At 48.8% G+C, this 24,907-nt stretch overlaps 6 protein-coding genes across 6 annotated transcripts; 3 read left to right on the plus strand and 3 right to left on the minus strand.

The window, feature by feature from the left end:
* Nucleotides 1-9,254: 9,254 nt before the first annotated feature.
* LOC100273043 (uncharacterized) lies at nucleotides 9,255-11,167 on the minus strand. The gene has a single exon (NM_001147492.2). It carries the CDS (start codon nucleotides 11,144-11,146, stop codon nucleotides 9,665-9,667), a length of 1,482 nt encoding a protein of 493 aa, NP_001140964.2. The 5' UTR covers nucleotides 11,147-11,167; the 3' UTR covers nucleotides 9,255-9,664.
* A 1,913-nt stretch (nucleotides 11,168-13,080) lies between these two features.
* Nucleotides 13,081-14,312, minus strand: LOC100275797 (uncharacterized). Its single transcript, XM_020539221.3, has one exon. It carries the CDS (start codon nucleotides 14,241-14,243, stop codon nucleotides 13,209-13,211), a length of 1,035 nt encoding a protein of 344 aa, XP_020394810.1. The 5' UTR covers nucleotides 14,244-14,312; the 3' UTR covers nucleotides 13,081-13,208.
* Nucleotides 14,313-16,437: 2,125 nt separating this feature from the next.
* LOC100286348 (allyl alcohol dehydrogenase-like protein) lies at nucleotides 16,438-17,135 on the minus strand. The gene has a single exon (NM_001159235.1). The coding sequence runs from the start codon at nucleotides 17,045-17,047 to the stop codon at nucleotides 16,742-16,744; it is 306 nt and encodes a 101-aa protein (NP_001152707.1). The 5' UTR covers nucleotides 17,048-17,135; the 3' UTR covers nucleotides 16,438-16,741.
* A 676-nt stretch (nucleotides 17,136-17,811) lies between these two features.
* On the plus strand, nucleotides 17,812-19,858 carry LOC100275360 (21.7 kDa class VI heat shock protein). The gene is made up of 2 exons (NM_001149453.2): nucleotides 17,812-18,279; nucleotides 19,285-19,858. The coding sequence occupies exons 1-2, from the start codon at nucleotides 17,949-17,951 to the stop codon at nucleotides 19,545-19,547; spliced, it is 594 nt and encodes a 197-aa protein (NP_001142925.1). The 5' UTR covers nucleotides 17,812-17,948; the 3' UTR covers nucleotides 19,548-19,858.
* Nucleotides 19,859-21,279: 1,421 nt separating this feature from the next.
* LOC103630560 (scarecrow-like protein 32) lies at nucleotides 21,280-23,143 on the plus strand. Its single transcript, XM_008651609.4, has one exon. The coding sequence runs from the start codon at nucleotides 21,547-21,549 to the stop codon at nucleotides 22,825-22,827; it is 1,281 nt and encodes a 426-aa protein (XP_008649831.1). The 5' UTR covers nucleotides 21,280-21,546; the 3' UTR covers nucleotides 22,828-23,143.
* Nucleotides 23,144-23,619: 476 nt separating this feature from the next.
* LOC100192529 (uncharacterized) lies at nucleotides 23,620-24,482 on the plus strand. The gene has a single exon (NM_001137748.1). The coding sequence runs from the start codon at nucleotides 23,637-23,639 to the stop codon at nucleotides 24,414-24,416; it is 780 nt and encodes a 259-aa protein (NP_001131220.1). The 5' UTR covers nucleotides 23,620-23,636; the 3' UTR covers nucleotides 24,417-24,482.
* Nucleotides 24,483-24,907: the final 425 nt, after the last annotated feature.

Raw genomic sequence — 24,907 nt, forward strand, 5'->3', positions numbered from 1 at the left:
ACTAAGTATAGCTGACCCTCTAACAGTCCCTTAAAAGCTATTGAATCATCACTTCTTCTAAAGACAGTGACACCTACATCAGTAAAGAGACAGTTGTAGCCCATTTGACATAATTGGGAAACAAAAAGCAAGTTGTAGTCTAAAGAATCAACAAGAAAAACATTGGAAATAGAATGGTCAGGAGATATAGCAATTTTACCAAGTCCTTTGACCAAACCTTGATTTCCATCCCCGAATGTGATAGCTCGTTGGGGATCTTGGTTTTTCTCATATGACGAGAACATCCTTTTCTCCCCGGTCATGTGGTTTGTGCACCCGCTGTCGAGTATCCAACTTGAGCCCCCGGATGCATAAACCTACAAAACAAATTTAGTTCTTGACTTTAGGTACCCAAACTGTTTTGGGTCCTTTGGCATTAGAAACAAGAACTTTTGGTACCCAAACACAAGTCTTGGAGCCCTTGTGTTTGCCCTCAACAAACTTGGCAACTACCTTGCCGGATTTGTTAGTCAAAACATAAGATGCATCAAAGGTCTTAAATGAAATGCTATGTTCATTTGATGCATTAGGAGTTTTCTTTTTAGGCAACTTGGCACGGGTTGGTTGCCTAGAGCTAGATGTCTCACCCTTATACATAAAAGCATGATTAGGGCCAGAGTGAGACTTCCTAGAATGAATTCTCCTAATTTTGCTCTCGGGATAACCGGCAGGGTACAAAATGTAACCCTCGTTATCCTGAGGCATGGGAGCCTTGCCCTTAACAAAATTTGACAATCTTTTAGGAGGGGCACTAAGTTTGACATTGTCTCCCCTTTGGTAGCCAATGCCATCCTTAACGCCAGGGCGTCTCCCATTATAAAGCATGCTACGAGTAAATTTAAATTTCTCATTTTCTAAGTTGTGCTCGGCAATTTTAGCATCTAGTTTTGCTATATGATCATTTTGTTGTTTAATTAAAGCCATATGATCATGAATAGCATCAATATCAACATTTTTACATCTAGTACAAATAGTGACATGCTCAATGGTAGATGTAGATGGTTTGCAAGAATTAAGTTCAACAATCTTAGCACGAAGTATATCATTTTTATCTCTAAGATCGGCAATTGTAACTTTGCAAACATCAAAATCTTTAGCCTTAGCAATCAAATTTTCATTCTCTAATCTAAGGCTAGCAAGAGAAATGTTTAATTCTTCAATCTTAGCAAGCAAATCATCATTATTATCTCTAGGATTGGGAATTAAAACATTACAAACATGAGAATCAACCTTAGCATTTAAACTAGCATTTTCATTTCTAAGGTTGTCAATCATCTCACGGCAAGTGCTTAGCTCACTAGACAATTTTTCACATTTTTTAACTTGTAGAGCGTAAGCATTTTTAACCTTAACATGTTTTTTATTTTCCTTGATTAGGAAGTCCTCTTGGGAGTCCAAGAGATCATCCTTCTCATGGATGGCACTAATTAGTTCATTTAATTTCTCCTTTTGTTCCATGTTAAGGTTGGCAAAAAGAGTACGCAAATTATCTTCCTCACAACTAGCATTATCATCACTGGAAGATTCATATTTAGTGGAGGAGTTGGATTTAACCTTCTTCTTTTTGCCGTCCTTTGCCATGAGGCACTTGTGGCCGACGTTTGGGAAGAGGAGTCCCTTGGTAACGGCGATGTTGGCGGCGTCCTCGTCGTCGGAGGAGTCGCTTGAGCTTTCGTCGGAGTCCCACTCCCGACAAACATGGGCATCACCGCCCTTCTTCTTGTAGTACCTCTTCTTCTCCTTTCGCCTCCCCTTCTTGTCGTCACCTCGGTCACTGTCACTAGATATAGGACATTTAGCAATAAAATGACCGGGCTTACCACACTTGTAGCAAACCTTCTTGGAGCGGGACTTGTAATCCTTCCCCCTCCTTTGCTTGAGGATTTGGCGGAAGCTCTTGATGACGAGCGTCATTTCCTCATTGTCGAGCTTGGAGGCGTCTATTGGTTGTCGACTTGGTGTAGACTCCTCCTTCTTCTCCTCCGTTGCCTTGAATGCAACGGGTTGAGCTTCGGATGTGGTGGCATCATCAAGCTCGTTGATCTTCCTCGAGCCTTCGATCATGCACTCAAAACTCACAAAATTCCCGATAACTTCCTCGAGGGTCATTTTAGTATATCTAGGATTACCACGGATCAATTGAACTTGAGTAGGGTTAAGGAAAATAAGAGATCTTAGAATAACCTTAACCATCTCGTGGTCATCCCACTTTACGCTCCCGAGGTTGCGCACTTGATTTACCAAGGTCTTGAGCCGGTTATACATGTGTTGTGGCTCCTCCCCTTTGCGAAGCCGGAACCGACCGAGCTCCCCCTCGATCGTTTCTCGCTTGGTGATCTTAGTGAGCTCGTCTCCCTCGTGCGCGGTTTTGAGCACATCCCAAATCTCCTTGGCGCTCTTCAACCCTTGTACTTTGTTATACTCCTCTCTACTTAGAGAGGCGAGGAGTATTGTTGTTGCTTGAGAGTTGAAGTGCTCGATTTGGGCCACCTCATCCTCATCATAGTTCTCCTCCCCTACCGACGGTACCTGTGCACCAAACTCAACAACATCCCATATACCTTTGTGGAGCGAGGTTAGATGAAATCGCATTAAATCGCTCCACCTAGCGTAATCTTCACCATCAAAAGTTGGTGGTTTGCCTAATCGGATGGAAAGTAAAGGTGTATGTTTGGAAATGCGAGGGTAGCGTAGGGGGATCTTACTATACTTCTTGCGCTCTTGGCGCTTAGAAGTGACGGAGGGCGCATCGGAGTCGGAGGTCGATGTTGATGAAGTGTCGGTCTCGTAGTAGACCACTTTCCTCATCCTCTTGTGCTTGTCCCCACTCCGACGCGGCTTATGGGAAGAAGATTTTTCCTTCTTCTCTTTGTGGTGAGAAGAAGATTTCTTCTCCTTCCCTTTGTTGGAGGAGATCTTCTTCTTCTCCTTCCTCTTGGTGCGGGACTCTCCGATGAAGTGCTCCCGTGGCTTGTAGTGGGCTTTTCGCCGGTCTCCATCTCCTTCTTGGCGTGATCTCCCGACATCACTTCGAGCGGTTAGGCTCTAATGAAGCACCGGGCTTTGATACCAATTGAAAGTCGCCTAGAGGGGGGGTGAATAGGGCGAAACTGAAATTCTCAAAAATAATCACAACTACAAGCCGGGTTAGCGTTAGAAATATAATTGAGTCCGCGAGAGAGGGTGCAAAACAAATCGCAAGCGAATAAAGAGGTGAGACACGCGGATTTGTTTTACCGAGGTTCGGTTCTCTCAAACCTACTCCCCGTTGAGGAGGCCACAAAGGCCGGGTCTCTTTCAACCCTTCCCTCTCTCAAACGGTACCTCGGACCGAGTGAGCTTCTCTTCTCAAATCACTTGGGAATCAAACTTCCCGCAAGGACCACCACACAATTGGTGTCTCTTGCCTCAATTACAAGTGAGTGTTTGATCACAAGAAAGAATCAAGAAAGAAGAAAGCAATCCAAGCGCAAGAGCTCAAAAGAACACAAGCAAATCACTCTCTCTAGTCACTATGGCGTTGTGTGGAATTTGGAGAGGATTTGATCTCTTTGGTGTGTCTAGAATTGAATGCTAGAGCTCTTGTAGTAGTTGGGAAGTAGAGAACTTGGATGCAATGAATGGTGGGGTGGTTGGGGTATTTATAGCCCCAACCACCAAAAGTGGTCGTTGGGAGGCTGTCTGCTCGATGGCGCACCGGACAGTCCGGTGCACACCGGACAGTCCGGTGCCCCCTGCCACGTCATCACTGCCGTTGGATTCTGACCGTTGGAGCTTCTGACTTGTGGGCCCGCCTGGGTGTCCGGTGCACACCGGACAGGTACTGTTTGCTGTCCGGTGTGCCAGTATGGGCGCGCCTGACTTCTGTGCGCGCAAAGCGTGCATTAAATGCGCGGCAGAGAGCCGTTGGCGCGGAGATAGCCGTTGCTCCGGAGTCGCACCGGACAGTCCGGTGCACACCGGACAGTCCGGTGAATTATAGCGGACTATCCGTTGGAGTTTCCCGAAGCTGGCGAGTTCCTGAGGCCGCTTTTCCATGGCGCACCGGACACTGTCCGGTGTACACCGGACAGTCCGGTGAATTATAGCGCGAGTGCCTCTGGAAATTCCCGAAGGTGGCGAGTTGGTGTTGGAGTCCTCTGGTGCACCGGACATGTCCGGTGGTGCACCGGACACTGTCCGGTGGCACACCGGACAGTCCGGTGCGCCAGACCAGAGGTGCCTTCGGTTATCCCTTTGCTCTTTTGTTGAATCCAAAATTTGATCTTTTTATTGGCTAAGTGTGAACCTTTGACACCTGTATAACTTATACACTAGAGCAAACTAGTTAGTCCAAAGATTTGTGTTGGGCAATTCAACCACCAAAATTATTTAGGAACTAGGTGTAAGCCTAATTCCCTTTCAGGATGCCAAGCCCATCAAGACTCCCATGGGAACCAATGGGCATCTCGACCTCGACAGGGGAGGTAAATCCGTCGATCAAAAGGTATATAGGTCGATGATTGGTTCATTGCTTTATTTATGTGCATCTCGACCGGACATTATGCTTTCCGTATGCATGTGTGCAAGATTCCAATCCGACCCTAAGGAATCCCACCTTACGGCCGTAAAACGAATCTTGAGATATTTGGCTTATACTCCTAAGTTTGGGCTTTGGTACCCTCGGGGATCCACATTTGATTTAATTGGTTATTCGGATGCCGATTGGGCGGGGTGTAAGATTAATAGGAAGAGCACATCGGGGACTTGCCAGTTCTTGGGAAGATCCTTGGTGTCTTGGGCTTCAAAGAAGCAAAATTCCGTCGCTCTTTCTACCGCCGAAGCCGAGTATATTGCCGCAGGCCATTGTTGCGCGCAATTGCTTTGGATGAGGCAAACCCTGCGGGACTACGGTTACAAACTAACCAAAGTTCCTCTTCTATGTGATAATGAGAGTGCAATCCGCATGGCGGATAATCCCGTTGAGCATAGCCGCACTAAACACATAGCCATTCGGTATCATTTTCTTCGGGATCACCAACAAAAGGGGGATATCGAGATTTCATACATTAACACTAAAGATCAATTAGCCGATATCTTTACCAAGCCACTTGATGAACAATATTTTACCAAACTTAGGCATGAGCTCAATATTCTTGATTCTAGGAACTTCTTTTGCTAATTTGCACACATAGCTCATAAATATACCTTTGATCATATCTATTTTATATATGCTATGACTAATGTGTTTTCAAGTATATTTCAAACCAAGTCATAGGTATATTGAAAGGGAATAGGAGTCTTCGGCGAAGACAAAGGCTTCCACTCCACTCTACTACTCATCCTTCGTCGTTGCTCCGCATCACTCTCCATCTTTGGTATAATCTTCACTCATATGTTTTATTTGCCAAAGGGGAGAGAGCAGTCTTCAAGGGCTTATATCTCACTCAAAGTATCCGTTTTTGGCGATTCATGCCAAAGGGGGAGAAAGTATGAGGCCAAAGCAAAAGGACCGCACCACCACCCTAATTTTAAAATTAATAGTTTTCAATTGGAAAATTTCAAATTGGTATCTCTTTGTGTTCTAAAAGGGGAGCAAGTAGTATTTTCAAAACGTGATATCTTAAAACCCTCTTGAACACTAAGAGGAGAACTTATTTGAGGGGGAGTTTTGTTTAGTCAAAGGAAAAGCATTTGAAACAAGGGGAGAAAATTTTAAACTTGAAAATGCTTTGCAAAAATCTTATTCATCTACCTTTGACTATTTGCAAAAGAACTTTGAAAAGGATTTACAAAAATATTTTGCAAAAACAAAACATGTGGTGCAAGCGTGGTCCAATATGTTAAAAATAAAGAAACAATCCATGCATATCTTGTAAGTATTTATATTGGCTCAAATTCCAAGCAACCTTTGCACTTACATTATGCAAACTAGTTCAATTATGCACTTTATATTTGCTTTGGTTTGTGTTGGCATCAATCACCAAAAAGGGGGAGATTGAAAGGGAATTAGGCTTACACCTAGTCCCTAATTGATTTTGGTGGTTGAATTGCCCAACACAAATAAATGGACTAACTAGTTTGCTCTAGTGCATAAGTTATACAGGTGCCAAAGGTTCACACTTAGCCAATAAAAAGACCAAGTATTGGGTTCAAACAAAGGAGTAAGGGACAACCGAAGGCACCTCTGGTCTGGCGCACCGGACTGTCCGGTGTGCCACCGGACATGTCCGGTGCACCAGAGGACTCAAACTTCAGACTCGTCACCTTCGGGAAATTCCAGAGGCGACTCCGCTATAATTCACCGGACTGTCCGGTGTACACCGGACATGTCCGGTGCTCCAAGGAAGAGCGGTCTCCGGAACTCGCCAGCCTCGGGAATTCATTGTAGCTGCTCCGCTATAATTCACCGGACTGTCCGGTGTACACCGGACTGTCCGGTGTAACAGCAGGGCAACGGCTACTTCGGCCCTAACGGCTACCTGCGACGCATTAAATGCGCGCGCTGCGCGCGCAGAGGTCAGGCACGCCCATGCTGGCGCACCGGACAATCTACAGTGCATGTCCGGTGCGCCACCGGACATTCAGGCGGGCCCAGAAGACATAGCTCCAACGGTCGAACCCAACGGTTTTTTGGTGACGTGGCTGTCGCACCGGACATGTCCGGTGTGCACCGGACTGTCCGGTGCGCCATCGAACAGATAGCCTCACCAAACGGCTAGTTTGGTGGTTGGGGCTATAAATAACCCCAACCACCCACCATTCATTGCATCCAAGTTTTCCACTTCTCAACTACTTATAAGAGCTCTAGCATTCAATTCTAGACACACCAAAGAGATCAAATCCTCTCCAAATTCCACACAACGCCCTAGTGATTAGAGAGAGAGATTTGCTTGTGTTCTTTCGAGCTCTTGCGCTTGGATTGCTTTCTTCTTTCTTGATTTCTCCATTGCAATCATACTCACTTGTAATTGAGGCAAGAGACACCAAACTTGTGGTGGTCCTTGTGGGAACTTTGTGTTCCAAGTGATTGAGAAGAGAAAGCTCACTCAGTCCGAGGGATCGTTTGAGAGAGGGTAAGGGTTGAAAGAGACCCGGCCTTTGTGGTCTCCTCAACGGGGAGTAGGTTTGCGAGAACCGAACCTCGGTAAAACAAATCCATGTGTCTCACTCTTTATTCGCTTGCGATTTGTTTTGCACCCTCTCTCGCGGACTCTATTATATTTCTAACGCTAACCCGGCTTGTAGTTGTGATTATTTTTGAGAATTTCAGTTTCGCCCTATTCACCCCCCTATAGGCGACTTTCAGAATCCACCCAATAAAGTAACTTATTTAGTTTGGAATTTGACATTTCACCACTTTCCAAAATTCAGATATAAGCACATCTCAAATTCATAGGGTAGAGGATGGTAAATGATTTTATGCATTAGTAGAATTCATTTCTACTCTGTAACTTACATGACACTCTCCGTCTCACTACTCTATAGTAAAAATATAGCACATAAATATTTCTGACATCTTGCTAATAATAATATACAAATATATTTTACATAAAACCGAATTAATTTAATTAATATATGTCTAAATTACTATTACTAGAATGGAATTCAATTCCAATTATCCAAACAGGACGTTAGAAAAATTGAAATCTCTTAAAAAATGAGGTTATCAAACTAACCTTAGAGTATAAAATTTAGAGTCTATTACCACCTCTACGCACACCGCGATGAAGGAATACTGCAACGCGCAACAGCAACGACCACAAAGAAATTCGCATCAACATCAACTGGCAAAAAACACAAGAAGAATATGAAAATGAAATTTTGCAACCACAAGGAAGCCAGCCAAATGAAGGCTCGAGACTAAAAAATTTAGTGCATCTACCTACCCTGCGATAACAACTTATATGACTTAAGCAGATCTGACACTCCACCACTGTACCGAGCTCTGCTGTCTGGCACACGATGCTAGTGTGATGCCTCAGTAGCTCTTGATTCATGCCAATAGGTATCAGAGCTGCCTACACTCCATTTACATCAGAGCGACCATGCTCAGCCCACTTCAGTGATAATAATGGCTTGAGAATGTCGCTCCCTAACGAGGGCTCGAAACGAGCCAAGCCATGCCGCTCAATCAGGGCTCGAAACGAGCCTAAGTCGAACTCGGCTCGGCTCGGTGTGGCTCGTTGACAGATCGAGCTCGGTTTATCTTGGCTGTTTCATTCAATAAGCTGAAAAAATGATCCGCTCGAAGTTAGCTCACGAGGCTACTCGACTCGTGAGCTAGACCTTGATAAATAATATTGTATTATATAGTGATTTAATAGTATATAAATATGAAAAATATAATCATCATTCAATATTGGAAGTAAAGTTATCCATTATCCATCTTTATTGTATAGTTTGATTAATTTGGCATAGAGCTAGAACGAGCTTGCTTGGCCTCGATGGACTAGCGAGCTTGAAAATTAGGCTCGGCTCGCTCGAGACTCGCGAGCCGCTCTGAGCTCAAGGCAGCTCTCGTGACTCGAGTATTTTTTCCAGTCCTATCTTTAACAGCTTCGTGGTGTTAAAATAAGTTTGCCAGCAAAGAAAAAAGAGAAAATCTCTTCAATGCCATCCAAACTTATACTAATCCCTTCAATGCCATCAGATTTTATAGCTTCCCTTCAATGCCATCAAATTTAAATTCTAATCCCTTAAATGCCATTGCCGTTAGTTTCAAGTTAACGTCGTTAGTTCTATTTAAAGCAAATCTCTCCAATGCCATCAAAATCTATATCAATCCCTTCAATGCCAATAGAAATTGGTTTGATCTATTTGGATTTTAAAAATTCTAAAATTAAAAAATATGGACCAATTCCACACTTTTTAAAAACTTTAGTACATATTTTTTTTGTAAACACCAAAAATTACTCTGCTATATCTGTTCGGTCTATTTGATTCCTAATATTTTTTTCAAACTAACAACAAACACTAATGATAACAGATGGAGATAAATTTTAAAATCAATGTGGTATATTTGCGTTCCAAATTTTTTGGGTTCAAAAAATTTTCTATTCTGAAAATTTTAAAACCCAAATAGATCGAACCAATTTCTAGTGGCATTGAAGGGATCGGTATAGATTTTGATGTCATTGGAGGGATTTGCTTTAAATATAACTAACGGCGTTAACTTGAAACTAACGGCAATGACATTTAAGGGATTAAAATTTAAATTTGATGGCATTAAAGGGAAGCTATAAAATCTGATGACATTGAAGGGATTGGTATAAGTTTAGATGACATTGAAGGAATTTTCTTAAGGAAAAAAAAAAAGGAGAGAGGAGCTCGAAAGCAAAGACTACACGGTAGGTAGCGGTAGTTGACAAAAAGTACACAGCGGTTTGATTTGCAATGGACAAAAGACAGGAGAGATGGCAACAGCTGAACAGCTCCTGCTAGAGGTCCATAGGTTCCATCTTCAACGACGATTTCACTTTCATTATGTTGGCTAGAACTTGGAAGATGCACTTGCTCGCATGCTGTGATGCGGAATTTGCGTGATCGGAATCGAGGATCGACGTGGTTCAGTATCACATTACAGTAATAACAGCGGACAGAAATAACTCCAGCAATTCCATCTCTACTCGCTGTCAGCGTCGCTTCACGTTCCCACGGATGCAACGGACGGCGAGGTCGGCACGCCGGCAGCCGCCCTGCCTTCGACCAGGTCGTCGATGAGGCGCTGCAAATCACGGGACGACGAGCCGCCTTCCGCCACGGCCGCGTGGGCCTTGACGGCGAGATCCCGCGCCCTGCCCCTCGCCGCCTCCCCCGGCCCACCGGGCTCCAAGAACCTCTCCACTGCCCGAGCCACGGCCTCCGCCGGCACGACCTCCCTCTCCTCGTACCGCGTGCTCCGCGCCCCGCTCCAGACCCGCTCCCCGATCCCGAGCACGTCCGTCACCAGCCTCTCCTCGATGAACTGGTCGAACACCAGCGGCCATGTCAGCATCGGCACGCCGGCCGCCGCCGCCTCCAGCAGCGAGCTCGACCCGCAGTGCGTCAGGAACGCGCCCACCGCAGGGTGGGCGAGTACCGCCGTCTGCGGCGCCCATCCTCTGACCAGCATCCCACGCTCCCCAACCCGCTCAGCCCAGCCGTCCGGCGGCGCCCACCCGTCGCCAGCCCTGACCACCCACAGGAACGGCTTCCCCGAGGCTTCCAGCCCGAGCGCCAGCTCCCGGAGCTGCTCGCCCGAGATGGCGGCGTAGGTGCCGAAGCACACATACACCACCGAGCAGCTCGGCTTGGAGTGGAGCCACCGGATGCATGGAGGCTCAGTGACGCCTGCCGCGGCCGGCGGCAGCGGCAGTGAGACGGGGCCGACGAAGTAGCTGCGCTTCAAGGACGCGACGCGCATGCTCGCCTCGCGGTACTCCTGCTCCAGGCCCGCGAACGTGTTGTAGGCGACGCCCAGGCACCTGGCCATCGCCGCGTTGCAAGGGTTCAACGTGCCTTGGCCCTTCGCTGGGCGTCTCAAGAACTCCGGCAGCTCGCTGACGGGGATCCGTATCTCCGGCTCCGGCAACCCGGGAACGGCAACTTCACGGGACTCAGACTCAGAGCCGCCGTCACCGACGACGGCGGCGCCGCTGAGGAGATGCATGATGAGCCCCGAGAAGGGGCCGATGACACTGAAAACGACGCACGGCAGGCCCAGCTCGGCGGCGATGATGCTGTTCCAGAAGAAGTGGAAGTCCGTCACGACGGCGTCGGGGGACTGCTCCCTGAGGAGCGCCTCCTGTGCCGGCCGCGAGAGGGCCTCGTCGATGGCGGCGGCGTTGATGCGCCACGCGTCGGCTCCGGCAGTGGAGAGGTTCTCCACGCCCGGAGCGAGGCCGTCCACGCACGGGAACGGGTACGTGACGATCTTGACCGTGCCGCTCGCCGCGGGGCCGTGGCGCTCGAGGGCCGACCGAACCACCGTGACGTTAGCCGGGGTCACGGCGACCGTGGGCTCGACGACTCCTGGCCGGGCCGCTGCGAGGCGGACGGCGAAGTCGGTGTGGGGGCCGATGTGGCTGCTGGCGAAGAATGGAATCACAAGTATGCGCGTCTTCTTGCTCTGCTTAGCTGAAGCCATTGCTGTTGGTACAGGTTGTGTTGATCTGAGCCTTTTTGAGATTGCTCTGCAAGGGCGGTCTTGCTTTGATTATGCTTTGGACAACTAGTCTCGATTTAATTAAATCAAGTGTTAGGTAGGTGTAACAAATACTCCCTCCGGTTTCCTATTAGTTGTCGTTTTGGATAAGGTTCGAGTCAAACTTATAAAATTTTGACTACAAATAACTATTTTGTTATTTAGTTTTGGAACCTAATATTTATATGCACCAATTTGTCATAAAAAGTACTTTTATAAAAATATAAATGTATTAATAGTTCATTTGTATTTTAACAAAAAAAAAATGGTCAAAGTTATATTTTGAAGACCGTGTCGTTGTCCTAAACGACAACTAATAGGAAACCGGAGGGAGTACTGCAATCCAGCCTGCGGATCTCGTGGCCAGTAATCAAATATATGGGGTAGATGACCTTGTGTTCATTGACCTGGGATTAATGGAATCTCAGCTACACAAGTGTTGCGTCTTAGATTCTAATCCACCTAGTTTTTAGAAACTGGTTTCTAAAAGCTGAAAGGTCTCCAAATATATCAGTTTTTTATTTAGTTTCTAAAAACTAGTTTTTCAGTTTTCTTAAAAATCAAGAAGCTAGTCTACCGCAGCTAAAACCAGTTTGTAATAAAATAAATGGATCCAAACATATTCTTTTTTTTTCAAAACTGAAGTACTGTAAAAATTGTAGTTGTTTTAAGATATTCTAAACTTAGATTTGGACCTTAATTTTTAAAACTTTAGTATTTCAAATTGTGGTATTGTCTTGAATAAAGTATGTTGTAATATTTCAAATACTGTTGTTTTCAAAAGCTTTGTTCCCAAAGAGACCCTTATATGTCAAATGTCATATGTTTTCCTTTATTGCATGTATTGGTTTGTGTATTAGCTCATTACATATATACATTAGTACAAAGGCGCCAGCAGCTAATTCCAGCTGATAGCTAACAGTGTTACCAAACTATGTAAAGGGAACTGTTGGACACCAAAATGAGCGGACGGTCCGGTCATGGGCCTGGACGGTCCGCGTGTCCCGAGATTAGATTAACTCGGATGTTTATCCTTATCTCGTGTGTGGTTATCCATCTAATCACGTGGGAGTTTGTTGGCTGTCTCTTAGGAAAAGGTCCAGACCTCCTCCCCTATAAATATAAAGGGGTACGGCCGATTGAGAACCCCCGAACACATTCCAATCGAACCAATTACCTTATTTACTTTTCCTGCCCTAGGAGTAGATGTAGCATAGTTCTAGTTGTAGTCTTCCACATATCCACCTCCATCCCTATTCGACTCTACGTCGTCTAGATCCGTCTTGGGTGGCCTGCCGATCCCAAGACAACCCTAGGATCTCACCCCTCCCGGGGGGCAAGATCTAGTTGTCCATCCAAGACCTCTTCCTCGAAGTGATCTCTTAATTCCTAGGCGGCTCCACGTCGTCTAGGGACGCCCCGGGTGACCTATCGACCCAGAGCACCTTAAGATCTTTTCCCCCAGGGGACGAGATCTAGATTCCAGCAAGGAGGAGGAAGACGACCCTGTCGCCAGGTCGCGGACCGTCCGGCCCTAGGGCGCGGACTGTCCGGCCGTCAGTCAGGGAACCCTAGCCTCGCGCCAGGTCGCGGACCGTCCGGCCCTGTGCCGCGGACCGTCCGCGCCTGACCAGAGAGCACCGCCGCTGGTTCGTATTGAGTGATTGGCGCCTCCAAAAAGGTGCCAACATGAACTGATCAAGTTTTTGTACGTTAACCTAACAACATACGTCAATGATTGCAACGCATCAGATAGGCGGTATGCCACTTTGATCAAACTACTGGTCTCATCGTCTCCCTGCTGAATCGTTGGAAGTGTCTTCTTCTGAATCCGCCCCCCCCCCCCCCCCGCCGAACCACCTCTATGTCAAAAAGTGTGACCAAAATTAGCTCACCGTGTTCAGGGGCAGCTCATTTTTCGTTGCGTGGCACAAAGAAATTCAGAGCACTCCAACAAAATCCAGACCGACGAATCTCACGCTCACGCAGGCAGGGTGACTCACTGTCACTGTGCCTTGGACTTTGCTCCAGTCACATTGGAAACAATCTCACGGAGGAACCTGGCCGATTTGGTCACCGGCGAGTTCGCGGCCATGATGTTGTACAGCATAGACTCCACCTCGCCGATCGTCGGCCGCTTCTTAAGCCGCGACACGACCTTGAACTCCTGCCCGTCCGACGCGCCGCCGTCATTCTCCACCATGAGCACCCAGCCCTCGCCACCGAACCGCCCGGCCTCGGCGCACCGCAGCAGCACGCCCCTCTTCTTGCTCAGCAGGCCCCGCACCTCCAGCCCCGTGAAGGAGTAGACCACGTCGAAGGACCCCACGAAGCCCCTCGCGCCGGCGCCGAATTTCTCCCCGTCTCCCTCCTCGTCGAAGCTCCACGACGGGTTGAACAGCACCACCGGCCTGGGCTCCAGCGCCGCGGCGGCGGCCTTCACCTGCTCCACCTGCGCCGGCCCGGTGGCCAGGAACACCGCGGCATCGCAGGCGCCCAGCGCGTCCGGCGCCATCGAGCCCAGTCGGGCGTGCGCCGTCGCCGAGTCCCCCTGGTCCTCGAACTCCCTCAAGGCCACGGACAGCGCCTCGGCCGAGGGCCAGATGAGCAGCAGCCTCGCCGGCGCGCCCTTCCTCGACGCCCCTGCTCCGCCCGAGAGCACGTCGAACGCGAGGCGCGCGAGGGAGCCCGGCGATTCGTCGACTACGGGGATCTCCGCGCGGAACCGCGGCTGCCGCTGCCTCTTGAGCGGGATCGAGCTGTTGAGCGGCTTCTGCAGCGCCGTGGCGAGGCAGGACCGTGCCTGGGCGACGGCCTCCTGCCTCGAAGACGGCGGCGACGGGGTGTTGGCAGTGTCTAGCTGCGGAGACGTGGATGATCGGACGCCTTGCCGCGGCGGTGGCTTGCTGCGGAGTAGAGAGCGGCAGGGTGGGATCTGACGCGGTGCCAAGAAGACCGATGGGCGCGTCGGGAGTGGCGGGGGCGGGGGGTTGAGCGCGATCTTGAAAGGAGGAAGGTTGAGGAGGTTGTTCGAGGCCATTGGCGCGGGAAGGGTCAGTGCAACTGTGCAAGAGAAGATAAGGTGTTATCCACATGGCGCGGGCAGACGCGGATAACGAAGATAGATTTCATAGCTGAAATTAAATTTCATTCTAATAATAGTAATTTAAACACAAACTAATTAAGTTAATATAATTATATACACAATATATTTATATATTATTCTAAACCATATGAGATAGATAGTTATACACTACATTTATATTATAGAGAATCAAATAAAATAGTATGCTATTATAGAAAAGTTACATACAAATCTATAGAATTAGTTTTCATCTCTTACTTTATAAATTTGAGATAACCTTATAAATAAACTTTGAAAAGCTATGGAATACCATATTCTAAAAAAATAGTATACTCTATTAGTTAGATTTTAATTTTTTTAAAATGAAGGAAAACAAACGGGTCTTAAGAGTACGTCCAACGAAAACAATAGTATAGTTTTGTGTTTATTTACGGGTGCCAACTAAGCTAGATGACGGTGTGATTTGTTGTGGCTAGAGAAAAGAGATGAAAAAAATGGTTTAGGCTAGTCTCGACTCTCGTTGGGGTTTATGTCTAAGTTTCCAAGTCTACTACGTGTTGGAAAACAGTTTAGATTAGTTTTAGCCACATAGAACTCATTCTACTCACATGAAACTTCGATAAAATTCTCACTAAAACTGGCTTTATACAGAAGATTATGTCTATACGGAAACCAAGACGGTGCCTATTTGTAGTGTCTATGTGATTTAGCAACTATATAAATTATTAGGCGGTGTTTGGGACAAATCCGCTCCATTTTTTAGCTTTGATTTATGTTTTTTAGTCAAATAGGTTTAGCTCCATGTAGCTCTGGTCCAAGAAAAAAAGTGAAGTCGTGAGAGCACTAAAGGAGTGATCCACAAACTCCATTCTTTGTGGTGCTACTCCATGATGGAGTTCGTGGAACAGTCATAATACCTCTTAAGGGCTTGTTCGGTTATTTTCAATCTATATGGATTGGAGAGGATTGATATGGATTGAAGGAGATTTTGACTTACTAGAGATTGAAACCCCCTCAACCCCTCTCAATCTATATAGATTAGGATAGAACCGAACAAGCCCTAATAGTTTTTAGGTTCAAACTCTCCTAACATTTAAATTTTAGATGGGTGGTAGATAAAACATTAGCTAACTTATTAATTAAGGATTTAAGGGCATGCTTGTTTCCTCCAACTAAATTTTAGACTGTCACGTCAGATAATTAGGTGCTAGTTAGAAGTATTGAATTTAGTTTAAATATAAAATTAATTATATAAATAAGGACTAAACGACAAGATGAATCTGTTAAGCCTAAATATTCCATAATTTACTTATGTGTACATTAAACATTTGCTAATCATAGATTAGTTAAGCTTCAAAATTTTAGCTTCGCATTTAGTTCTCATCTATGTAATTAGTTTTGTAACTAGAATATATTTAATACCGACATTCAATGTGACATAGGCTAAGTTTTGTAATTAGTTTTGCAATCACGAACCAAGAACAAGGACAAGTGAAGTCCAGAAAGCCATAACAAAAAAAAAAAAAACGATCGATCCACTTGATACAAAGATTGTCAGTATTTAGGGTGTTTAATGTTCTCTACTTAAATATATAGAAGATACAATAATTGCACAAAAGAAAATATAGACTGCATAACTGTAAATAAGTTCAAACTTGCAAAATCTGCCACATCGTGGTGCATCAGGTGCTTTGATCACAGAACCAAAAAGTATAGTTTTGATGTTTGGTACCGTCTGACTTCGGATCTTTTCAAGACAGCCAGTGAACATCCAGACACTCAAAATTTCTGGTTCAACAAAGAAATTCGCCATGACCAGCTCTAAGATTATCACACCACAACTAACAACAAACAACTTACACTAAGCAACATCCACAAATGTAGTTGACTTCCATAAGTCCCCTGTATCTTGAACTCCCTAGTATTTTCAGTGTACAGCTCTACCGAGTGTTTGAATACACTAAATCTAATAGTTAGTTGGCTAAAAAATTACTAATAGAATTAGCTAGCTAACAACTAACTGACTAATTATTAGCTAATTTGATTTACTAAAAATAGCTAATAGTTTAGCTAGACTGTTTCGATGTTTTTAGCTAATTCTAGCAGCTAACTATTATTCAAGTGACACTAGCTAAAACAAAAACAACGATTTTAAGAAACTCTCTCTCATGTCCACTGCATCTACCAAGCATTTTTTTTCGATCATGCTATAACTCATCCATAAATTTTAGCGCTCTTACATTACTGTTTGTCTGTAGTGACGAATTAGTTCATCTGTAATCATAAAAGAATCCATCCAGACAAAGTGAGCATATATGACCATCCATATCTAATCAGAAGCTCATCAACCACATCACAAGTTTTATTTTAGCTGAATGCTTGGTTACCAGTACACCCCCAAACACCACATCTTTATACCTATGAAATTCGGTACCATCCGAGATGTCTCACGCTCAGAACACGATGCGGAACTGCGGCGCGCCATCAACAGCGGCCGGGACAAGCTCCCAGCGGCACGGCTCGAGCTCATCAGATACGGGGCAGTAGCCGGCGAGCGTCACAGCGGCGCCAGACTCCGCCGCGGACCCGAATTCGAACACCGTCGCGTCCGCAGCCTGCCGCTGCCGCCGCACCTCCACCGCCCCGTGGGTGCCAGAAGCTGCCACGTCGGTCCCCACGACCCCCGCAACCGCCGAGGCTTGCTGGTCCGGCGGGGCGCCGCCGCGTCGCCCTCCCCTCCACCACGAGAAGAGACCCATCTGGGACTGGGAGCGAGAGACGTGGGAAACGAGATTGGGTTAGGGTTTTGCGTGTTGTGACGGAGTTCGGGCCCGCTCGGGTGGTGGTAGACGTGTGAGTTTTATGGGTGAACCCGTGAAACCCCGACGATTTGGGCCAATCTTTGCCACTGTTCGGCCCATTTTAGCATTGCGTATGAAAAGAATTTAGCATTAGCGTACACTGCGTCTAAAGATTAGTTTGTGAACTCTATTTTTATAAGGGATTTTCATTTTTGTAAAGAAAATTATTTTATTTTTTATTTTAAAAATATAAATCCCTTAGTAAAATTAAGTTCTCAAACTAGCACTAAAAGAATTTTACTCACGTTTTTTTCAGCCCTGTATATAAACGAAGTTCCAAGATTTAATGAGTCTAAAGATTAGTTTGTGAACTCTATTTTTATAAGGGATTTTCATTTTTGTAAAGAAAATTATTTTATTTTTTATTTTAAAAAATATAAATCCTTAGTAAAATTAAGTTCTCAAACTAGCACTAAAAGAATTTTATTCACGTTTTTTTCAGCCCTGTATATAAACGAAGTTCCAAGTTTTAATGAGAACTTGGTTTTGTCAAGTCCATTTGTAAAAAAAATGTAACAGAACAAGGAATTACAAATGGGCCGGCCCGTGAGAAGCACATATGTTTGGGCCAACTGTCTGTCCACACTTTAGCAGCCCAGTGTCCCAGCCTGTCCAGTGTATAATTGGCGGAAATAAGAAAAAAAGCGGGAATCACATCGATGGCACAGCCAGTGAATGGCAAACGGAATCGCGCCTCCCATCCTCTGCTTTCCCCAAAGGCCAGCTCCACCGCCGGCACGGCTCCTATAAACCACCAGCTCCCCGTAGGCGCGCTTTCCCCGCGACAGCCTGAGCAGCCATGCCGGGGCGGCGGGCGATCGACGTCCGGCTGCTGCCGGGCGGCGGCGACGCCGCTGCGGCGCCCAAGTGGCGCATGTCGCTGCTGGAGAACACGTTCAGCGGGTTCCTGCAGGGCGCCGGCGCCGACACCGCGGCGAGGGCCGTGTTCGCGGAGGGGTCCCTGTTCTGCCCGTTCCTGTTCGGCAACTTCTTCGACCCGGCCGACCCGTTCCCGCTGTGGGAGTTCGAGTCCGACGTGCTGCTCGCCGCGCTCCGCCGCGGCAACGCCAGGACCACCGTCGACTGGGCCGAGACCGACTGCGAGTACTACCTCAGAGCCGACGTGCCAGGTACGGTCGCTGCTACTAGTTCCGAGCTTCTCACATGGTTCTGCACACTGTCCATGGATCAATGGATCCTTGCGAAAGCCTGAAATTGGTCTTAGAGCACTGCACAAAAACAGACATCCATATTCAATCGAATATCTATTCAATACTTCTATGAAAAGTTCAGATTCTAAATGTATGAGATGATTTCCATTTAGCAGTTGTAGGATAGATTTAGGACTTTGTGATAATATGCGTCGTCGGTTCCGTATAGCTGCTACTTGTGGTCTTGCTTCTGCCACCGGCTAAGGCGTTACTGAGCCGTCGTGCCAGTAAAATTGCATTGCAATGTCCTGTCCATTCGCGCTTCAGTATTCAGATGGTTAATGCTTTCAATTCTCCAGAGAGATCTTTTGCATCTAACCAGTAGTAGCTCCCTAGAGCTAGAGAGGATGAAAAGCAACAATAAGGCATGTGTGCATCCTCTTTTCCCCCACTAGTAGCTAGCTTCTCTGTGCTTTAGAGCTAGCGTCTCCATAGCCTAGCTTAAAGCTAGCTCGTTGCTTTTTTTAATCATTAAATTGTGAAAAATATAAGAGACTAGCGTGGACATAAGAGATAGTCTCTCTCACATACTTCATGAGGCATTTCTGTCTCACAGTTCCATGTCTAGAATAGTTTTTTTACCATAATGTCTAGACTAGTCTTTCTTCATCATATTTATTTGCTTAGAGCTAATGCTAACTCTTGCTGTTGGACACGCAGTTATCATTTACAGCAATGTTTCCTTTTTCGGTTTTAAAAAAATGGCTTTTTCAGGAGAAATATTCCTTGCGTTTGCGTGTGGCACACTGGCACACCGTAATCCACACCGATCATCGTGGACCGTGGTGAAAGCGCGCGTAGCCAGAACTGCCAGCGGAGAGGAAAGAGTGTTTGGAGACGATCACCAAGACCGATAGTAGTTTAGCTAGGTCAAAAAAAAAAAGGACGGATTTGTTTCATTCCCCCGTCTCGGTCTGTATCCAGGTGGAAGGAGATGCGACGTGGAGGTGAGCGGGGACGCGATGAAGGTGATCGACATCTGCGGGCTGTGGCGGGCGCCGGCGGCGGACGGCCGGGACTGGCGCTGCGGCCGGTGGTGGGAGCACGGCTTCGTCCGGCGGGTGGAGCTGCCGGAGGACGCGGAGTGGAGGAAAGTGGAGGCGCACTTCGACGACTGCGAGGGGGCCCTGGAGATAAAGGTCCCCAAGACCGCCGACGACGACGATGCCCACCACGCCACGGCCTGAGCCTGACGCCGAGAATCGGAACCTCGCCGCCCCATTTGAGGACGGCATTATTATTCTTCGAACGGACGGCAGAAACGGAAAACGACGGCATAATCTTGATAAGAATGTTCGACGGCAGAAACGGAAAACGACGGCATAATCTTGATAAGAATTTGCAAGATACGGAGGAAACGCAGGAGGAGGAGCGAGCTAATTAAACTGATCGTCGCAGCATGTTGCATGTGCATGAATGCACGCGTGTCCCTGAAAAAAAAAACGATGTATGTAATAGTATGTTCTTCAGTGCCAGGTGTTAATTGGCAGTGAGTGTCACTGTCGCCTCTGGTCATCCTTCAATCAAATCCGGCGTCCAGACCATGAGTCCGGGATCGATCGATAGATAGATAGATGAGCTCATGATACAGGTCGCGGATTCAGATTCTCCCGTTTCTTTCGGCCTGCTGAAGGCTCTCTACTCTAATCATCCTGGTCGCTTCTATTCCCCAATCAGCAGGCACATGATCAGCATCAGAGAGCTCCGACGGACAGACATTTGCTTCCATTTCACCAGGAAGAACCGACACTTGATTCAGTGCATACACTGTTTCCCGCGATGCTCTTACCGTACGCAACCGATTATTACAGTTGGTGCTGGTGATCCAGCAGTCGACACAGGCGTTCTCGAGAATTCTTTGTCACCTTCCATGCGCATCGCCAGCAGCTCATCGCTGCGAGGTATCTTTGACTGATCTTGACTGACAAGTGACAACTGACCCACGAGCAGCGCACACGTGGCGCCGGGTCGATTCGGCCGGAGCTCGCTTCTGATTTCCAGGTCGTTTCCGCTCTCTCGCCAGCCCAGTCGCTCGTCAGGATCGACGGCAAGAAGACAGGGATACGACAAGGCGTCGCGACAGGCAGGCACACCGCACACCCCAACCCAAACTATGGTTTCCAATCAGGCAATCTGGGCCCTCGGCGTGACGAGAGCAACAGGTCCTTCGTCGGCGCCCGGAGATGCCCCGCTCGTGTGGATTTTACCTCCTATAGAATCGGCCTGCTTGCTTGCTCGGTTCTCGGTTCGCCCGCCCCATCGGCATAGAAAACGGGGTCCAGAGAATGGCGAGGTGTGGTAAAGTTTATTACTCTACTCGGAGTTCTTCGTCCGTTGCTCCGAAACGGCCAAAAGAGCCCGGGCGGCTATGGCTGCTCCGCCGTCGCCTTCTTCTCACCGGCGTAAAAAAAGGCTATTTTCTAGTTTAATAGCGGATCGGAGGTGCTGCAGTGCAGCCTAACGACATACTAGTACACGTCGTATGCTCGTTGCCTTGTGGCGTCGTTAGGCTGGACTGGACCGTTCCACGACAAAAAGGAAGAGTTTTTTTTTTGGGGTTAAAACTATGCTGTCGTCTGAACTTCCTCTGAAATATCGAATTCGGTGTTTTCATGACTCGGGTGCTGTGTTTCTGCTTCTTTGGTATCGAGTGTTTTTCTAGCCTCTTGTTTGAGTAGTACTGTAGTAGTCACGAGTCTGGCAATCCAGTTGAGAGGAATTTTTGTGGCCAGCTCCATGTACCATTATTCTGCAGTTCAGACGCAATCAGACACACGGGAGTTAGAAGAATAGACCAGATTGTCTTTACCCCGATCGAAAGAGTCCAAATTGCTATCCAATTTCCTCTCCCATGGAGATGAGCTGAGGATCTTTCGCGGAGTGCCTATAAGTAGCCCAAAGTGATCCCGACAAGCAAACTAAAACTACCAGCAAGCACCTCAACCCTGCCAATTCTCTCGCTCGCAAGTCGCCTTTGCAATACCATGCTACCAAACACCAGCTCTGCCCGATCGTTAGGATCGCTTCGTTCCTCATCTCCTGAAATATGATGATCCAAAGCTGCCCAGTCCGAGGCCGACAAGTGTCTCCGTCCTAGCCAGCCCTAACTGTCTGGCTTGCCGTCGCAAAATCCTGTACCAGGTCGGCACGTCACGTCCATACGTACGAGGCGGCGAGCGGCGGAGCATGGAGCAGGAGCTGAGGACCGGCGGCCGCGGCGGCGGCAACCTCAGGGCGCACAGCTCTGCCTGCCTCTCTGGCGCGCTCATCGATGGCCCGCGCATCCAGCAGCTTCTCCTCCACTGCGCCGCGGCGCTCGAGTCCAACGACGTCACGCTGGCGCAGCAGGCCATGTGGGTGCTCAACAACATCGCCTCCTCGCAGGGGGACCCCAGCCAGCGCCTCACGTCGTGGTTGCTCCGCGCGCTGGTCGCGCGCGCGTGCCGCCTGTGCGCCCCGCCCGGCAGCACTACCCAGTCTGCCGCCGCCGCCGCGGCCGCTAGGACACCCGCGCCGCGGGAGCGGGCCATGTCGGTCACGGAGCTGGCCGAGTACGTCGACCTCATGCCGTGGCACCGCTTCGGCTTCACGGCCTCCAACGGCGCCATCCTCCGTGCGGTGGTGGGCAGCGCCGCGGTACACGTCGTGGACCTCAGCGTCACACGCTGCATGCAGTGGCCCACGCTCATCGACATGCTCTCGAAGCGGCCCGGGGGCCCGCCGGAGCTCCGCATCACCGTGCCTTCCGCCCGCCCCGCCGTGCCGCCGCAGCTCGGCGTGTCGGACGCGGAGATCGGCCTCCGCCTCGCCAACTTCGCCAAGTCCAAAGGCGTGCAGCTGCATTTCAGCGTCGTCGAGGGCGTGACGTCGCCGCCTCCAGAGAAGCAGGCGGCGGCGCTGTGCCAGGACCTCGCGTCCGTGCTGTCCGACCGGCAGGCGCTGGGGCTACGGGACGGCGAGGCGCTCGTCGTCAACTGCCAGAGCTGGATCCGCCACGTCGCGCCGGGCTCGAGGGACGCGTTCCTCGGCGCCGTCCGCGCGCTGAACCCGTGCCTGGTCACCGTGACCGACGAGGACGCGGACCTGGACTCGCCGAGCCTGGCCACCCGTATCGCGGGCTGCTTCGACTTCCACTGGATCCTGTTCGACGCCCTGGACACGTCGGCGCCCAGGGACAGCCCGCGGCGTGCGGAGCACGAGGCGGCCGTGGGCAGGAAGATCGAGGGCGTCGTCGGCGCCGACGACGCCGACGGGGCGGAGCGCTCCGAGTCCGGCGCGAGGCTCGCCGAGAGGATGCGGAGGAACGGGTTCGTGAGCGTCGCGTTCGACGAGGAGGCCGCGGGCGAGGTGAGGCGCCTTCTGAGCGAGCACGCGACCGGGTGGGGCATGAAGCGGGAGGAGGACATGCTCGTGCTCACCTGGAAGGGCCATGGCGCCGTGTACACCAGCGCCTGGATGCCCAACTAGGTTTAGCCATCTGCATCAGCGACCAAAACTGCTGCTTAGGATGCATGCATGCATGCCACCATCACCATGGCCGGCATGAAACATAAGTAGGCTAGACTGCTGATTAGCTCCAAAAGGATCACCAAAGAAGTAACATTAGAAACAAACAGCCATAAGAACTTCAGTCGTTTTCGTGCATCCATGGTCACGGTGAAAGAACGGACCAGAACTCAAGAGTAGCGAAGAACTCATGTAACATGTAGAAGCATCAGGAACTTATCAAACTGTATCAAGCAACTCCTTCCACAAATTAAAATAAAACTCCCATAGTACCAAATTTTCACGACGTCTTGTTCTTTTATAAGAGCTGTTGCAATTCATTTAGCTATACACTATATCTAGATACATAATAAATAATCAATATATAGAGTAGTGTGCAACTAACCTCATAGCCAATCTCTTTGCAACTAGCTTTCGAAGCTATGCACCAGATTGATCAGTATGAAATCCCCTAGACCCCCACCACACAGATGACGGATGGGTTAAATATCCTTAGATTTATCACAATATTATTCAAAAACTTATTGGTCGAACTCATCGTCACACATGTGCATCGATCAGATTTTGTATGAATTCGTTATAATCCCGGTCGACGGAACCTGACCCAAAACCATTGAAAACGTCTGATTTAAGACATTATCAATGAAAATATGTGGTCCTTTTGAACTTGAAATGGGTTGCAAAGTGTTCTCTACAGAAGGCCCATACTGTGATTGGGCCCAACATTCTGGCTGCTCCGGATTATCCGATTCCCTATCACTATCAGCCGTATGGAGTGCAGCCGGACGATCCAATCTATGGCCGCCTCCACCACGCGCTCGCCGGCGGCGGTTGACCGGCACGCGGTACGGCTGATCACGCGCGTCTCCATAGCGATGGCCGCCGTCGCCACGCTCTCACTCTTATACCTCTTGCGCCACGCATCCATCTACTGTTCTCCCGCGTCCCACCAGCCTGCCCTCACCATCTCGCTCGCCTCATTCCCCCGCACCTCCTGCGACGCCGCCTCGCGCCGAGTGGTCCCGCCCGACCACCGCCTCGCTAAGCTCCGCGCCTCCCCGCGCTGGAGACGCCGTGCCGCCTCCCTGGCCACGTCCGCCTTCCCGCCGCTCCGCGGCCTCGGCATCCTCGCGACCCCTTCGCGCGTCCTCTGCCTCGCCGCCGGCGCCGGACACGCCGTCGACGCGTTCCGCGCAGCGGGGACCAGAGACGCCACAGGGATCGATCTCGTCGACTTCCCGCCGCTCGTCCGCCGCGCGGATCCCCACCACCTGCCGTTCTCCGACGGCGCCTTCGACCTCGTGTTCTCGGATGACCCCTCGGCGACCTCCGGCGCGCTCTTCCCGTCCCGCCTCGCGCGAGAGGCTGAGCGCGCCGTCCGCCGCGGTGGCGGCATCGCGCTTGCGTTCGACCGGGAGATCGAGACCGCCGTCGTCGCCACACTATTCAAGAGATCCCGCGTCCTGGATGTGAAGGATGTCACACTGGATGGCTCTCATGTTAGGCTACTGATCATGCAGAGTAATGGCACTACTACAGACCCATATTGATCCGTGTTCATTCGCTTCATGTATTGGCATCTCAGTGATGGTATCCAATGAAAGGTAGCCGTGAACATGAATTATGGAGTAATCAGTATTGACGATGGTTCATAAAAATACGAAATTGTTCGATATTATTGCATGCTTTGCTGTGCAGTACCGCAGGCAGCTGGATCTTGAGCGACCTAACCAAAAAAAAAGGGTTGTTATATATTGATGATACAATCTGAACAAGAGCTACTCGACTCATCTTTCGGCGGATGGGTAGCTTGAGGCCTTGATTATTCCCGGCTTTTGTAGCCAGGGTGTTCATCGTACCCGTGGCTCCTACTTCGGCTTGGGCCCTCTCCACCGAAAGTTATTTCCAGTGCAAATTACACGCTATAAAAAACAAGAACTCAGATATGAGCCTAGCTAATTTTTGGTTACTAGGCATGGGTTGCTGCTGTGCTAGAGATGACAATGGCCCCGATTCCCCGCGGGGAATTCCTCCAATAGAG

The sequence above is a fragment of the Zea mays genome, chromosome 6, assembly GCF_902167145.1.
Source record: "Zea mays cultivar B73 chromosome 6, Zm-B73-REFERENCE-NAM-5.0, whole genome shotgun sequence".
Lineage (NCBI taxonomy): Eukaryota > Viridiplantae > Streptophyta > Magnoliopsida > Poales > Poaceae > Zea > Zea mays.

Excerpts from the sequence above, each read along its gene's own strand:
- LOC100273043 (NM_001147492.2), bottom strand. The coding sequence starts at position 11,146 with ATGGCTTCAGCTAAGCAGAGCAAGAAGACGCGCATACTTGTGATTCCA.
- LOC100275797 (XM_020539221.3), bottom strand. The coding sequence starts at position 14,243 with ATGGCCTCGAACAACCTCCTCAACCTTCCTCCTTTCAAGATCGCGCTC.
- LOC100286348 (NM_001159235.1), bottom strand. The coding sequence starts at position 17,047 with ATGGGTCTCTTCTCGTGGTGGAGGGGAGGGCGACGCGGCGGCGCCCCG.
- LOC100275360 (NM_001149453.2), top strand. The coding sequence starts at position 17,949 with ATGCCGGGGCGGCGGGCGATCGACGTCCGGCTGCTGCCGGGCGGCGGC. Across the intron at positions 18,280-19,284 it reads CCTCAGAGCCGACGTGCCAG|GTGGAAGGAGATGCGACGTG; the intron begins GTACGGTCGCTG and ends GTCTGTATCCAG.
- LOC103630560 (XM_008651609.4), top strand. The coding sequence starts at position 21,547 with ATGGAGCAGGAGCTGAGGACCGGCGGCCGCGGCGGCGGCAACCTCAGG.
- LOC100192529 (NM_001137748.1), top strand. The coding sequence starts at position 23,637 with ATGGAGTGCAGCCGGACGATCCAATCTATGGCCGCCTCCACCACGCGC.